The sequence below is a fragment of the Pyxicephalus adspersus genome, chromosome 6 (assembly GCF_032062135.1).
Source record: "Pyxicephalus adspersus chromosome 6, UCB_Pads_2.0, whole genome shotgun sequence".
Taxonomy (NCBI): Eukaryota; Metazoa; Chordata; class Amphibia; order Anura; family Pyxicephalidae; genus Pyxicephalus; species Pyxicephalus adspersus.
In genome coordinates, this window is record NC_092863.1 from 88,568,694 (window position 1) to 88,583,540 (window position 14,847).

The window sequence follows — 14,847 nt, forward strand, 5'->3', positions numbered from 1 at the left end:
AAGAACATTTCAAACGCTTAAGTGAATAATCACCTTGCAAGGGATATATTTTACTTAGCTTAGTGACTGTTGCAGAGAATACCCAATCATGTGCATGCAAATTAAAAAGAACATGACTTTTACTTGTACTTGTATATGCTTCCCCTCATTCCCCCAGTCTATATTGTCTATATTCCCATTGTATTATACACTATGCACCCAACAGGTGACTAGGAACCTAACAACTTCTATTTACCCAACCGTATTTATGCTGTACAATCACAACAGTCAACACCTACAAATATGTAATGCAACTATTCTTTTAGTAAAACATTAACATTGTATATGACGAGAGATCAATCATAATAGCAAACCTGTATTGATGTTGCAAAGAATGTGTTTAAAGTTTATTTCTGACAATAATTAAGAAATAACTTTAACCCAGTGCATACTCTAAATCACAAAAGACTGTCTGATATGACTTGAAAGGAAGAATGGACATATTGGGCTTGTTTTATTAAAGTTCTAAAATACTCGGGAAGATAGACAATTATGGGACAAGCTAAATGATCCAGCAACCGGGAATGGATTTTAATATTTTAAATTTTTTTGCGATTAGTTGGCAAATGTTTTCAATCCAGGGCCAGATCCATTCCAGGTTTGTGAGATCACCCAGGTCTTCTATGATGGTCTATCTTCTCCAATCTTGGAGAGCTTTAATAAATCAGGTCCAGTAAGAGAGGAAGGCATTGGGGGCATAATTGATCATTTGTAAACAGATTTCTTTTTGGTATCATCTGATTGTGCTTTCAGCAATATTGTAATGAAAATGTAGTCTATGTGCAAAGATGTATCTAATGCAAATCAGTGTTTGCTGTTTTTTTTTAATATTTAATTCTTAAGTCATACTTTACATTGTTTGCTGTTATTTCAATCTCAGTTCCTCTAAAACACAATGAGACAGAGAGAGAAAGTTACTTTAAAGAAATCCATTCCAGGTTTTCTGGATCACCCAGCTTTACTGATGAAAGTGTATATCAGGCTCAAAGTCTTGATCTTCAGTTTTTAAACATGGTGTGTAATGACATCCAAAGAGTTCAATTTGGGTCTCATCTGACCAGACTATATTCTCCCAGTATTTCACTGGCTTGCCCAAATGTTGTGCAGCAAACTTTAAACAAGCTTCATCATGCTTTTATCTTCAGCAATGGTCGGCATGCATATAGGCCATGTCAATTGAGTGCATGATTTGTTTTCTTAGAAAAAAACTGGCCTGGATTTCAAGTCTTTCTGAACTCCGCGAGCAATCCTTTGTTCTTGGACACCTCTGATTATTCTTTTGGAGCACCTCATCATGGCTGTTTTAGGGTGAAATGATGTTCTTTGCACTTCCGGATTTTGTCCCCAGTGTTGCTCACTGGAACATTCAGAAGCTTAGAAATATGTCTGTAACCAATGCCATCAGTATGTTTTACAACAGGGGTCAGAAAACTTTTATGGCCACTAGGCCGTTTATGGGGTGGGCGGGAGTACACTAGTCCGGACTCTGAGTCCCACCCTAATGGCTCCGCCCACCACCAGGGAACGCCCCCTGAAGTGAAATCCCTCTCCTCCGTATGGATTGTGGAGGAGAGGGATTTACCTTCAGGGAGCCTTCCCTATTTTATAAAGGGGAGCAAAAGCAAGGAGGCGTCTCCGGAGCTCCGGTAGTTTCTAATGCCCCCTGCCAGATACAGCTGGCATTAGGCTGGATCAGCCTGGGGGAATTAGGCCTGAACGAACTACCGGCTAGGCCATATCTGGCATAAAGGTCAGAGTTTGCCAAACCCTGTTTTACATCAATAAGACTTCAAAGGTCTTGAGAAGCCATTGATTAGGTTTAAACCAGCTGATTATAATTAGCACTGATTTCTCAATACTGGCAAATTTCAGCAGGTTTCCATGCCTCTTTGCACCTCCTTTTCTTCTTGTTTTCAATACTCATTCCCTGTACTCTTCCACTTTATTACACTTAGCTTAATTTACAGACATATTTTTGGATTACTTGGGTTGTTACAGACATCTGGTGTTGATTTTGTATCAATCGCCCCATTAAACATATTTACTGAGAAATATAGATATATACATAATATTGCTCTGGTCTGATAATCCTGCAGACAAATCATCACTGCACAGTGATTGAAAGGTATTTTATTGTTGCTGTGATGTTTTAGGTGTGAATGGCACATGACTTTACGGGTGGATTTGGAGTTCGTTTTGGGATGGGCAGCAGGTACTATATCTGATTATTAACACTTATAATCAATAATTAGCCAGCATGCGCTGGTGAAATTTACCTTCAGGGCAGGGCAATCTACAAACCTGTCATTGCAAGGCTCAAATCTGACGTGATTATCAGCAACATTTGCATTGTCGTCAGCCAGGTGACTATTATTATTATTAGAACAGATTTGTAATAGCAGATTCCGGTACAGAGAAGGTTCCCCTGGACTCCAAGTGTACACTGCACACAGGTACCCATAGTGAACTGCACAAAATCAGGTGGAATGAGCAGGATTTTTCTTTCTTTCTTTCTCTGCCTTATCCATGTCATTATGTATACAGTTCATACATTCAGAAGAAGGTTCCATTCCGTGACAAACCTGTTGTCATAGCACGAGTCCTAAGAGAACTTCACAAAAATCTTGTCCAGCAAGTTGTCATGCAAGCTGTTAAATGTAGCACAAAAAGTTGAACATGTTTGTTTGCAAAAACAACCCATATACATAACTTGCCTGCAAAAACGGATTTATTTAACAGATTGGGGAAGTGTTGCAGGTTATTGCTATTTACTGTCTCATTTTTGGAGATTTACAATCCCATTCCATCCTGAGGACTGCTGGCATCACCAAAGATAATATAGGTAATCTACATATTCACAGCTGGCACTGGAAAATTAGTACAGTGGAAATTTGTGAGTAGTCACACCCATCGTGATAAATTTAAAACTTACCTTTCACTTACTCTACATCCTCTGGATGCATCTCTTAAAAGGTCTGGGATTACCTGTGCAGGCAAAGAATATATTGGCTAAAGGGTGAAAATAGAGCAGCAGGTACTGGCACACCATTCAAGAGTGGCTTACATTACATGGCAAAAATGGCAAATATTTGAGTCACTAAAATAAAATGTCTAAAACAACAGAAATCTGCAAAGGAGACATTTAATTCTCTACTAAGTTTAGTGAATGTGAAAATGAAGCAAACATAGCTTAATAATCTGCCATTTCTGGGCATGTTAGATTCCTGAGTGCCCACTGCCATTAGGTGATTGATCCATCAGCCTCCAAATCAAAACTGTATTCTGTAGTGCAGCCATGTTTTCCTTACTCTATATGTAAGTTGGGTTGCCATGTAGAATAAAGGGACCAGAATATACCTGTACATTATTGTAATGTGCTGCTAACTATGCATTACCTCCTGGGCAATTCATTTCTGTCCGGATTTATATGTCTAAAAGCAGTACATTGTCTTTCATGAAAATTTATTTTACAGTATATTATAATAGTATGAGTATAATAAAGTTTGAAACACAAAATCAGGTCAAAATATAGTAAATTAAATAAAAAAAATACATTTAATTAATAATTAACCTTGACATGATTATTACACTTATACTATTATATTATACTGTAAAATAAATTTTCATGAAAGACAATGTACCTTTTTTAGACATATAAATCCAGTGTATTGCATTCAATACAGTTATTTTGTATTGAATGCAATACAAAATAATTTATATATTTTTTTACCCCGAGCTACACTTGGGGTTACTGCTCAGGAGGTTAATGCAACAGAGGAGTGAGACTTTACACAAGGCTTACAATCTGTCTAATTAAATACTTTCCTTCTCACTGCTGCGGAGGAGACTGCTGTAAACATTGCATTGTTTATATTTATGTTGTCTTTCTGCAACAAGGACTGGACATATATACCTATTTGATTCCATGTACTCCTATAACTCCATACCAGAAGTCCTAGAAGCACACATTTAGTAAAGAGCTGCCCATTATTCTTCCTATGTGATTCTAGCCAACTAAAAGGTACATGTATAGGAATATATATATATATTATATATATATATATATATATATATATATATATATATATATATATATATATATATATGATTTTTTTAGATTAGATTAAATTTGGATTAGTTCACAAGCTTTTAAAGTACAATTATCTTTTAAATTGTATGCAAACCCTTAACCTATTTTCAGTATGTTTGTCATCATGCTTCACTTTATGCACTTCTAAAGCAAATAGTTTTTTTTGAATTTGCAATTAATAGTTATAATTATTAGCACTTCTTCATTTGGCCATTGGGTTTCCTATCCTGGGTAAGCAACCAAACGATCAACTGAAGGAGCCAATGTGGCAGGCTGGGACAGTAATTTTAGCCTGCCATATGGGCTTCTTCTGTTGATCATGGGGTTGCTTAAACAGATAGGCAACCCAATGGCCAACTGAAGTACTGTTCACTGCAAGGGTGTTGGGACCCAAACAAGCCCACAAATTCTATATACAGTAATGTGTTTTACCAAATATACAGAGACAGATTTAAAATTTTTATACTCTTTATTGGGTGTTCTTGTTTATTGTTCTGTTATAGACCAGGGGTGAGTGAAGGCTGGAAAGCCTTAAATTAAAAAAGTTAGATTTTAGGGAAAGTCAAGTTTAAACATTTACTAGTTTATTTGCATTAAATAAGACAAAAGCTAAAACGTAAACAATTCACAGATTGCTGCGATCAAAATAAAAGTGTCATAAAAAAAAAAAATCCATTACATAACCGTGTTTCTAACATTGCCAAAAAGTCCAGTCTGTTCTGTACACATTCCTACACAGCCGCCAATGTCTTTTTTAAGATCAAGTCTTTACAATACAAAAGTTCATACAGATGATTGGTGCTCCCTACTGGCCACAGAAAGATGTAGGCTTAGTGAAAAACCCTTTAAAAAAATACAGTCTTGTGTACATAATCTCCACAATCTTCCAGTACCGTAGATTGTAAGAATAAATTTATCTCTGTATAAAAAACCCTGAGAAGGGGAAACATTTAAAAAAATATAAATTGTAACTTTTATGTGCAAGTATTTGCATTAAAAGGCAACAATGAACGTCTAATCATGAAGTTCCTGCCGCGTGAATAATTTCAGACGCGTTACCTCCTAGTACAGCGTCAAGGGGTGCCCGTTTTCTGGCACCGATGCTGCGTCCGGTAGAGATGAGGTCGGCGTATCCTCGCTGGTGGGAGAAGGCATAAGCTGAGCGCCTGCCAGAAGCGCCACGTCTCATTGTACTGACCCGTGGTCTCCACTGAGCCTCTTCTGCCTTGAACTTCTTTCTATTCTTTTGTATCTGGAAGCGGAAAAATAATACAAATGTAGGAACAGGATATCAAAGATTCCAACACTTTCCTGTATTTCCCACTCTGCAAATTCCAGCTGATTGTATATGACCCCCCAGGGCTCCTGGCATATCACAACATGAGCCATATATATATGTTATACTTATATTGAAAAAATTTATATTTCAAGAACTTTCAAGAACAGGGATTCCACCTATTAATAACGGAGAAATTTGTTTGCTTTCAGACTCTTTATTTGAAAAGTATAAAGCTTTAGCCCTTTGGGGGGGTCACTTTTATCGTTCATGTATGTAGCTATATGTAATGTTAGCTTTCACTAATTAATTTATTTTTTAGCCCTGAACATGTAACATTTTCACACAATAAAGAAAAAAGGTCACTTTACCTTGTCACTCTCTGAAGGCCTTGTAGTTTTGCATAGGAATCTAATGGCAACAACCGGAAGCAGACACACCGCCACGGTCAGGATTATGGTCAACCAAAGATATGGCTGGCGTAATGCATTTGGCGCCGCTCCTGCAGGGAAGAACCAGAATCATAATTTATTTTATAGGAATAATACTATAAACCATCACTTTCTGTTAGTAAAAGATTACATAAACTGATTAAAAAGCAAAACTAAAAACCAAATAAAGTCTTGACTGTGGTAGGTAAGATCTTTTGCTGGCCTGCCCCCCACACCCCCCTTTAAACCCCAACCCTTTTAATACCCAACTCAATAAAGACACCTGTGGGTATGGTGCAAATGGCCTCACGTCTGTTTATTCCCACTTTTTTAAACATTTTAACACGCATTAATTCCTTCACCATCATCAACCAGGGATCTGTGCCCCAATACAGGGACCTGTATTGGTATACAGGTGCAGCTCCATCGCCTCCGGGACATATCAATTACACAAACTATTCCCAACCAACATACCACCCACTGCTGACAAATTACACCATTTTAGGAGATCACATACCATAGATAGCTCTCCAGACCATCACAAAAACCCCAACACCCCAAAACAGGGAGGGGAGGTGGGAATCTTCTGACTAGAACTCTGCCTTAACCTCTCTTTCACATTTCCACACCTCTTTAAAACCCCATCCTGCCTAGCTTGGCCTTCCCGCCCAGTCATGCTGGCCCTACGCCTAGCTGCCTCCTTTCTCAGGCTCCAGGCCCTCCTTTATATAAAGTGCTCCCATGGCACAAAATTAAATAAAGACTTTAATTTGTTCTTTAGTTCCTACCAGAATAAGGCATACAGAAATCTACGGACTTGATTATAAAGGTGCAAAGTGGCTAAATTGTAGTTCTGTTTAACAGTTTTTTGGCTTGTGTTGACCATTGCTATTTTGGATATTGCCTTTTGCATTTGAATGTGTTTACATTTGAATGAAACTAAAATTATAGGTAAACCACAATTAGAATGAAGAATCCTTATATGATATTGTCACCATTTCTAGTAAAGGCAAAGTGACAGTGTCTTTAAAGCTCCATGAGAGATCACTTTATAGTCCCCACTTCATCCCTCTCCTGCTGATCCTTCCAAATACCCAGTACTGAGCGGTATGGGAGCATGTGACCTTACCATATGATGTTATATGGGAGCCTAGTAGCCAATCACTATGCCTTAGCACTGGCACATGACTAAAGGGGTGCTATTAACCTTCCATCTGCTCTCCCACATCAGCTGACATCAGTATTTGTGTACCAGCAACAACAGTGGTAGAAGTGAGTAGATAAATGCAAATAAAAGGGTCAGGATGGTGGTGGAGGGTGACATTTTCTAATATAGTTTATAGTATTTTCAAATAAAATTATGTATTTTTTCCAAAAATCAAAAGGGGGTTAGCCATTACATTATAAACAATTCGGTGGAGTAAAAATTTCATCTTGCCAGTTTTCCCCAAAATAACCACTTACCTGTAAATATGAATTTGGAAGGAAAGAGGACGTGAATTCCAGCACTGTGCAGGTCAAACATAATTCCAAAGTAGATGGCAATGCTTCCAAACACAGAGAACGCATTCACAAATGTCCAGTAAGATGTATCCAGCCCAATCTGTCAGAACACAGAGGAAAAATCTTTATCTTAAAAGGAACACAATTCTTTACGTGCTCAGCCACATAAATCCCATAACCAATGTCAGCAACACTGAATTCTTTCCCAATCATACCAAAAACTACTGCAGAACTATGACAAAGGTTTTAAGGGTTAATAAATGGATAGAGCAGGGAAAACTTCGTAAGGTCCGAAGGTCTTTAAGGTGGATCCGCTTTAGACAAGCAGAATGGGGACAATCTAAATTAAAAAACATGTAATAGGAATTGCAGGAAAGCATTGATTCATATACTGTATATGAGCATAATCATCCAAATAATAAAGACATGAAATGATACATCTTTGAATTGAACTTTGAATTGATCTTTGATTACTGATTATTGTTTGTTATAGATACGATAGAGGTTTGAGTCAGTTTTCTTTTTTTTTTTGTCAAGAATACAATATCTTCCAATAAATGTTCTATTGCATGGCTCATATAAATCAATTAGCAGCCAACTTTAACAAAGAGGTCAGATCAGGAAAAAAAATATTCATATCCATAGGTTCCCTTTTATAGAACTTCCCTAGAAAGTGTATACTGTCCTATTTTCAGGGGTGAGTATAGTGTAAATAGGCTACGATTTTACCAATAAATCATTCCATTGCTAGGTTTCTTATATCCACTTTGAGAGGGTAAAATGGCTTTGTTCTATGAATACACTTCAGACAGTCTATAACCAACATGTTTAGGATATGGTTCATCAATTTTAAAGAGAAAGGACTACAAAAGAGTAGGTCAGTAGGAGCTCAACTTACCTGGAAATTGACGGTAATGATGAGTGCAGTGGCCGTTGTTACAGCAAACGACTGGTAATCTGATGGGGCTTCTCCATCTTGCCCCATGGTTAACAAGAATGCTCCATACGGTATGAAGAAGATTATCAGAGAGGTCACTATACCATGGAACAAACTCAAGAAGAATTTCTTGTAGTTAAAAAGCAGATCTTTCTGGCCGGGAATATATAAACGTGGAAAGCGAAGGCTCAGCTTGTCACTGACATCCTGGAAAGAAGATTATAAATCAGGAAGATAAATACAAATCCAAGCTAGATTTCTTGAATGGTAATGTTTTGGAGGCACTTACCTGATCTAAGAGACCAACAAGGAGAACAGGCAAGCTGGAATACAGGACATTGTACAAGGCGATAAACCAGTCTTCATACACCGTCTGAAATGTCCAAATAAAAGTTAATATTCTATACTTGTGTTTTTATTCCCATATAAATTCTGGATCTACTCTTCTTGATTTATCTCTGGGACAGTAATTAAAAGAAAATCTCCAATGGGACATAGAAAACCAAATTAAATAAAAACCAACCCAAACAGGGGTTATAACCATTCTTTACTCTCTCCATACAAAAATCTTGATCTACACTTTGAGTAAAAAGAAATCGATGAGTGACATAGCTCCTATATCGTATACCATTCTGTTTAATTCTCTAAGGTATCTATAGGCTTTTAGAACTAGCAACTTATTGGTCTATAATGTTGTTCATTGTATTATAAATTTGACCAAAATGCCCAACCAATCATTCAGCCCTGGTAACCCAGCTTGCCATACAGGTTGCTTACCTGAGCAGAAAATCCATTAAAGAAGGAGTACCAGAAGTGAACTAACGTGAACGCAAAGTTCTTGTAGAAGAAAAAGCTGAGGAACTTGCACATGCGGATGTAAGACCAGCGACCATGGACCAGGATCAACCTCTGCAGATATCGGAACTGAGCGAAGGAGTAGTCGCTGGACATAACAGCTTGCATGCCCTCCTGTCCACTGATACCAACACCTATATGAGCAGCTGAGACAAAGGAAAAAGAAATTAAAAGACTAAGGACCACACCAATATGTTCTTCACAGCATTTTTGACCTAAAGAGAATGTACTGTGGTTTGCATACAATTGACATAATATATAGTAAACACTGTAAGAATATAGATCAGAAAAGGGCAACAACCACTAATCATTTTGTGAAGTCTTGGCAAGAAAGATGTTAGTGTGGAGCAATTCTAAGAAGCAATGGCTAAATCGGGTACTTTGCACGCTATTACTGAGCCATGTATGACTAGCTTTGGTTGAAAGTTAATAATTCTGGAATATGGTTTACCACTTTGACACACTTCTATACTCTCCTCCAATTCCATTTCTTACTTACTTTTAATCATATTGACATCATTGGCACCATCACCAATGGCCAAGGTGATGGCCTTCTTGTACTTCTTCACCAACTCAACCACCATGGCCTTTTGCTTGGGGGTCACTCTACAGCAGATGACTGAACTGCATTCACATGCCAGGTCCACAAAGTTTTTCTGTCTCTGCTCTTTAAGGGCATACGCTTTCTGTTTATCTGCCAGGTCTTTCTGCTTCTCTTCTGCTGTTCTGGGAAATTTAAGCTTCAGACGTTTCTTCTTCTTCTTTTTCTTTTCCAGAAGGATTTCATTCTGTTAGAGACAAGCAAACCATAAGGAATAAATGATATTCTTGACATTTAAGTAATTTTTTTACTTACTAGCACAATAAAGGGCTGGCAGGGGGTTACACAAAGTTAGGTATGCTCCCTTCCAGCGCCACTGTCAACCAAAGGGTGGGCACTAGCTGGGCAGAGCTACAGGATGGCCAACATTGCTACACTGCAAGCAGGGCACTTACTAGCATAAGCCTTGAAGTAATGAACTTGGAGCTTAAAAGAAGAAGGAAGATTCCTGTCCCAAGAAAGTTCTTGACAAAGTTTGCTTCAGGTATCTTAGAAATGTGACAAAAGAAAGGTGACCTACGTACCAGCCATGAACCAGTGATGATTAAGGAACATTTCTGGTGAGTGTGAAAGTACGGTTCCGAGTTATCTTGAGCTGCATCAGGATTGCCTGCTGTTCGGTTTTTCTGATTTTCCATCCTTGTCTGTAGGAGGGCACTGAAGATAAAGGGGACAGATATCTGCAATTAGATGAGCGTGTATCATTTGCAAACCTCTGTCCTAATTTTATCCCCAACAATTTTAATGTTCTTTAGAAGACAAGAAGTTTTCTTTTGGTATTCCTTCTGTAATATTGCAGCTTGAATATTTTTCATATAAGTGTTAATTTTATATTGTGCAGTTAAAATGTAATGCCATAAAGCAAGGTAAAAAAAAAAAGGTAAAAAAAAAACGCATCTTAATAAAATATAATGTATCATCTTTGCTTACTTGATGTCCTCCCCATAGCAAATTTTGGTGTCTTCTGTTAGGAGTTCACAAGCAAACCCAATGTTCTCTGCAGTTTCTAGAGGAAAGAGAAAATTTCTGTTTGTATTGAAAACTGCACATGAAATCTGGGTTGTATGCAGTTTATGCACAAATCATCTAATTCTTGAACCAATGTAAAAAAAGTTTCCATTTTTACCACCTCCCCCACCCCACCCCTCAAGGGTGTCAGGGGATCTATGAGGATCTAATTTTTTAAACAGAGGTAATGGAATGTACATCCAGCACAGGCAGAAAGTAAATACTGGCTGATGCGTAGCCTGGAAATTTGCAATTAAATATATATATATATATATATATATATATATATATATATATATATTAAAGGCGATTAACCATTTGGCATGTCAGCGCACAGTATATTCAGGACACTGAGATTTTAAGCTATTTAAGCCTCTGAATGACAACTTTGAACAGCAGAATTTAATGTAAATTTTTTTTTTTTTTACCATCAATCATTTTTTTCTACCAATTTTAATGATTTTGTTTATTTTTTTTAGTGGTGCATGACAACCAAATGCCATAAAAATGACATTTTTAATAATTTTGCCATGTTTTTCAACAGGATAAATAATAGAACTAGTATTTTTTTAAATTGTTCATTTAGTTCTGCTTTAAGTAATGACAAATCAGGTAATAAACTCTGTCCCAGGGTTGTAAAGGCATGGAAGATGAAATGGTTAAAAATGTATGTATATTTAAAAAAATTTTTTAAGTTTTGGGCAGTAGAAGTTAGGATTAGAACACGTGTCAAGTTGTTATTGTGTTGGTGTTTTCACTCTAGAGATTCACTCCACTATTTGTCCTAGTGATCCTTGTTATGGAGACCAATTGTAATGGGTAATCCATAATTTGACAGTCGTCTCCAATTGTGGAAAAACAATCTTCCAATGGAGATGCATTTTCCAAAAATGCCTGCCTAGGCGAGTATTCCCTTTGCTTTGATTGAAGGGTTCCCCCTTTCTGGTTGCATTTCTAGTACTAAATATACTCAGACAAGGGTTTTAAACCTTCCATGCTTAATCCAAAAACAGGGCTGGTTATCAGCTGCCTGTCCTTTAGGAAACTCGGGATGGGGGAATGCATAAAGTTTTCATTTTCAGTGTGAACAGTGTGGTTGGTCACCCTTTTATTCACCAGTGGACAATTTTGTACCAATATATGATGGGCCAGAATAAAAAGCCCAACAGGCCTGTGGGCAGTAGTTTGCCCATGCCTGATGTAAAAGGAACTCTATACACTGGGTTTTCACTCAAAACAATAATAAAAGGTTGGTGGGGTAAGGGCTTTCTTGGACATTGCTGTTACTTCTTGTACCTACCTTTTTTGTCACCTGTCAGTACCCAGATCTTTATGTCTGCTTTGGCCAATTTGGAGATTGTGTAAGGTACGCCATCTTGAAGCTTGTCTTCAATTGCTGTGGCTCCCAGCAGCTAGACAAGAGAAGGAAGAATAGCAAATATGTCACATTGACATGAAGTGATGCAGTACTTCTGGTACAAATGTTTTTATTAGGTTCAAAACAAAGAAAGTATAAACACTTACGTCAGTGCAAACGGAAATAAAAAGGCACACAGACAGAATAGCACTACAACGCAAGTTAGAAGTACTGCTTCACATGTTTCGAACTTTGCAAGCTACTTCTAACTTTGCAAGCATAGACAGACAACAAAGATTTATGGATGAGGGATGAAAAGATTAAGACTTTAAATTACTTAGGATCAAGTCATTCAGTGACATGTTGGTTTCACTAGTATATAGTAATTTGATATTTTGCAAATTGGTCTAGCCCAGCATAGACCATTCTGCCCCTTTGTTTGGCCCAAGACATAAGTGAAATCACTCTTCTCTTTGGCAATTCCTAAAATATAGTTACTAATCTTGGCATATTGACCTCCAAGGGGACAGCACACAAGGTAGGTTTTCCCCATACATTGGTAATGGCTACAGATACAGGACACATAAGGACAATTTCTCACCTTGCCTTATGAAAGAATTAGCATTGGGTTCATCCTACAGAAATGCTGCTCTATTCCTAAAGATCGTCTCCATTATCTGTCCTCAAACTCACCACTAGGTTTGTTTCAATCTCTTCGTAGACTTTATCCAGAGCTTCATCCCGGTTAACCATGGACAAACTGGCAGCCATATACTTCTTATTCCACATCTCAAACTCTTCTTCACTGATGTCCTTGTAGCAGAGACATAAAGTCCTAAGAGTCTCATTGGCAAACACCTAGGGAGGTAAACAATTAACACTTATAATATATAATTTTAAAAAAATTATAAAACTATAATGATTTTTGTATAATTGAATTTTAGGTTGAGCTCTTGACATGTCATGGCAATATTCCAAAAAAAAAAACACTTATTTTTTAATAAAAACACAGTCCTATTTGAGTGATTTTTGATTAGTTTGAAGGAAACTTGGTAACTATCTAGTAGTTCAAAACCAATGCAATTTATTTTGGAATTCTTTGTTGGAGTAATTATTAAATATCAGTGTATTATTAATCATTAGCTGTACATCATGTAATGGTAAAAGCCAAGTGACCCAACACAGATTTCCAAGCTATGAATGAAGACGGATTGGCTATATTACAGTGCTAGCTTTATGCAGCCCTGAATATTTTTTTTGTTTTGCTTGGACATGCAATTTTTTAACTGAAACAGAAAAACAAGTTAGTTCTGGGAGAAGTCAAGACATTCAGACATTCATTTAAAATAATTACATGAAAAATAACATATCTGTACTCACATCCAATGCTTCCTGAGTTTCCTCGCTAATATGGTTGTTAGGATGAAGACGTTCGTATATGACGGTGTCTGCCCCCTTACAATACAGTCTAATATTACCACTGGGCTCTCGTACTAAGGGGGGCAAAAAATATTATATCAACATCAACACAAATTCAATGGTCCAATAAACATTTCGCATAAACAAAGAAAATCTTTAATATGGTGGAAAGCACTTCAGCCTCGCAGCATTGAGCACCTTCAGCGCTTGCTTTCTTTCACACCCAAAACAATCTGGTCGGTTACCTGGCATCTAAGTGAAGTGCCCCCTGCATGCCAAGCGGTACAGGGGAACAGGAAATGTAAAGGGTTGGAGAAACTGTAAGCCCGCTATTACACTAACACAAAAAAACTTTGGTAAGTTGTTATGAAAAAACATAATAATGTTACTATTATAAGCTTTGTGAAAATGGAGTTCCTGCTGGGAACTGAACTCTGCACCCCAACACTGCATGGCTACAGAATTAAGATGCATGTAAAATCAAAAGCTTTTGTTTTTCAATCTTGTATACCGTGGCAAGGCATTACAAGTTTTTATTGCGGTCTATGCCCAATTTGACTACATTCGTGCTTTATTTTGCTAGAAACCATTGTTTTGGGGGAAAACCTAAGGAAATGCAAATTACAGTTGTCACCATGGCATGGCAAGTATTCCAGTGACAACTAATTAAAGATAGGAATTCCCCCCCCAAAAATATGCCTTTGATTAACTTTAAGCATTGTAAAAACAATATACTTTCTATCAGCTTCTGGCATGTAGAGCAAGGCTAACATTTGATATGCCATGTGGCACTTTTTTCAAATCTATTTTTGCATTTCAGTGCTCCAGCTGCCTCTTTGATCCAATTCCTGTCTGAATGTACACATTATAAAGATTTCTTAACCAGGGTTCCTCCAGAGGTTGCTAGGGGTTCCTTGAGCAATGAACATGTTTTGACTCTCACTTCAGTTTAACAAATACCAATGAAGGTTTTGGCTATCTGCAAGGGTGGCAGCCTTCCCAATTGCCAGAAATTTAAGAAGCATTCCTACCCTGAACATCACACTAAAATACCATGAGCTGTGGATATAGTAATCATAGTGGGGGTTCCCTGACGATCTGAAAATATAGGTTGAGAAAATTTCTACATACAAATAACTGCATGAGGCTCTGGATCGGCTTCTTGGTATTCACTACAGTGGATTAGATCGGCTTAATGTGTGTATAAAAGTTTATTTGTTATCTCCAGTGTGTATGACCGGGTGACAGCACTGGAGCTACATTGTAAGACGGGGACAGAACCGTATAACAATAAGTGCCCAAAACCTAATGGCAGGTTCACTGATCATTGA

The 14,847-nt window shown here is 37.4% G+C and overlaps 1 protein-coding gene across 2 annotated transcripts in view; it reads right to left on the reverse strand.

The window, feature by feature from the left end:
- Window positions 1-4,579: 4,579 nt before the first annotated feature.
- The window catches only part of LOC140334261 (phospholipid-transporting ATPase IC-like), a 50,486-nt gene continuing 40,218 nt past the window's right edge, over window positions 4,580-14,847 (reverse strand). For both annotated transcript variants that reach the window (XM_072416523.1, XM_072416524.1), the window contains 12 exons: window positions 13,478-13,590; window positions 12,791-12,955; window positions 12,041-12,152; window positions 10,663-10,738; window positions 10,257-10,389; window positions 9,631-9,919; window positions 9,054-9,277; window positions 8,566-8,649; window positions 8,238-8,483; window positions 7,301-7,439; window positions 5,777-5,907; window positions 4,580-5,381 (listed from right to left, as the gene is read on the reverse strand). In XM_072416523.1, coding sequence (XP_072272624.1) covers window positions 5,148-5,381; window positions 5,777-5,907; window positions 7,301-7,439; window positions 8,238-8,483; window positions 8,566-8,649; window positions 9,054-9,277; window positions 9,631-9,919; window positions 10,257-10,389; window positions 10,663-10,738; window positions 12,041-12,152; window positions 12,791-12,955; window positions 13,478-13,590 — 1,946 coding nt within the window. In that variant the 3' untranslated portion in view covers window positions 4,580-5,147. The remainder of the gene's footprint in view (window positions 5,382-5,776; window positions 5,908-7,300; window positions 7,440-8,237; window positions 8,484-8,565; window positions 8,650-9,053; window positions 9,278-9,630; window positions 9,920-10,256; window positions 10,390-10,662; window positions 10,739-12,040; window positions 12,153-12,790; window positions 12,956-13,477; window positions 13,591-14,847) is intronic.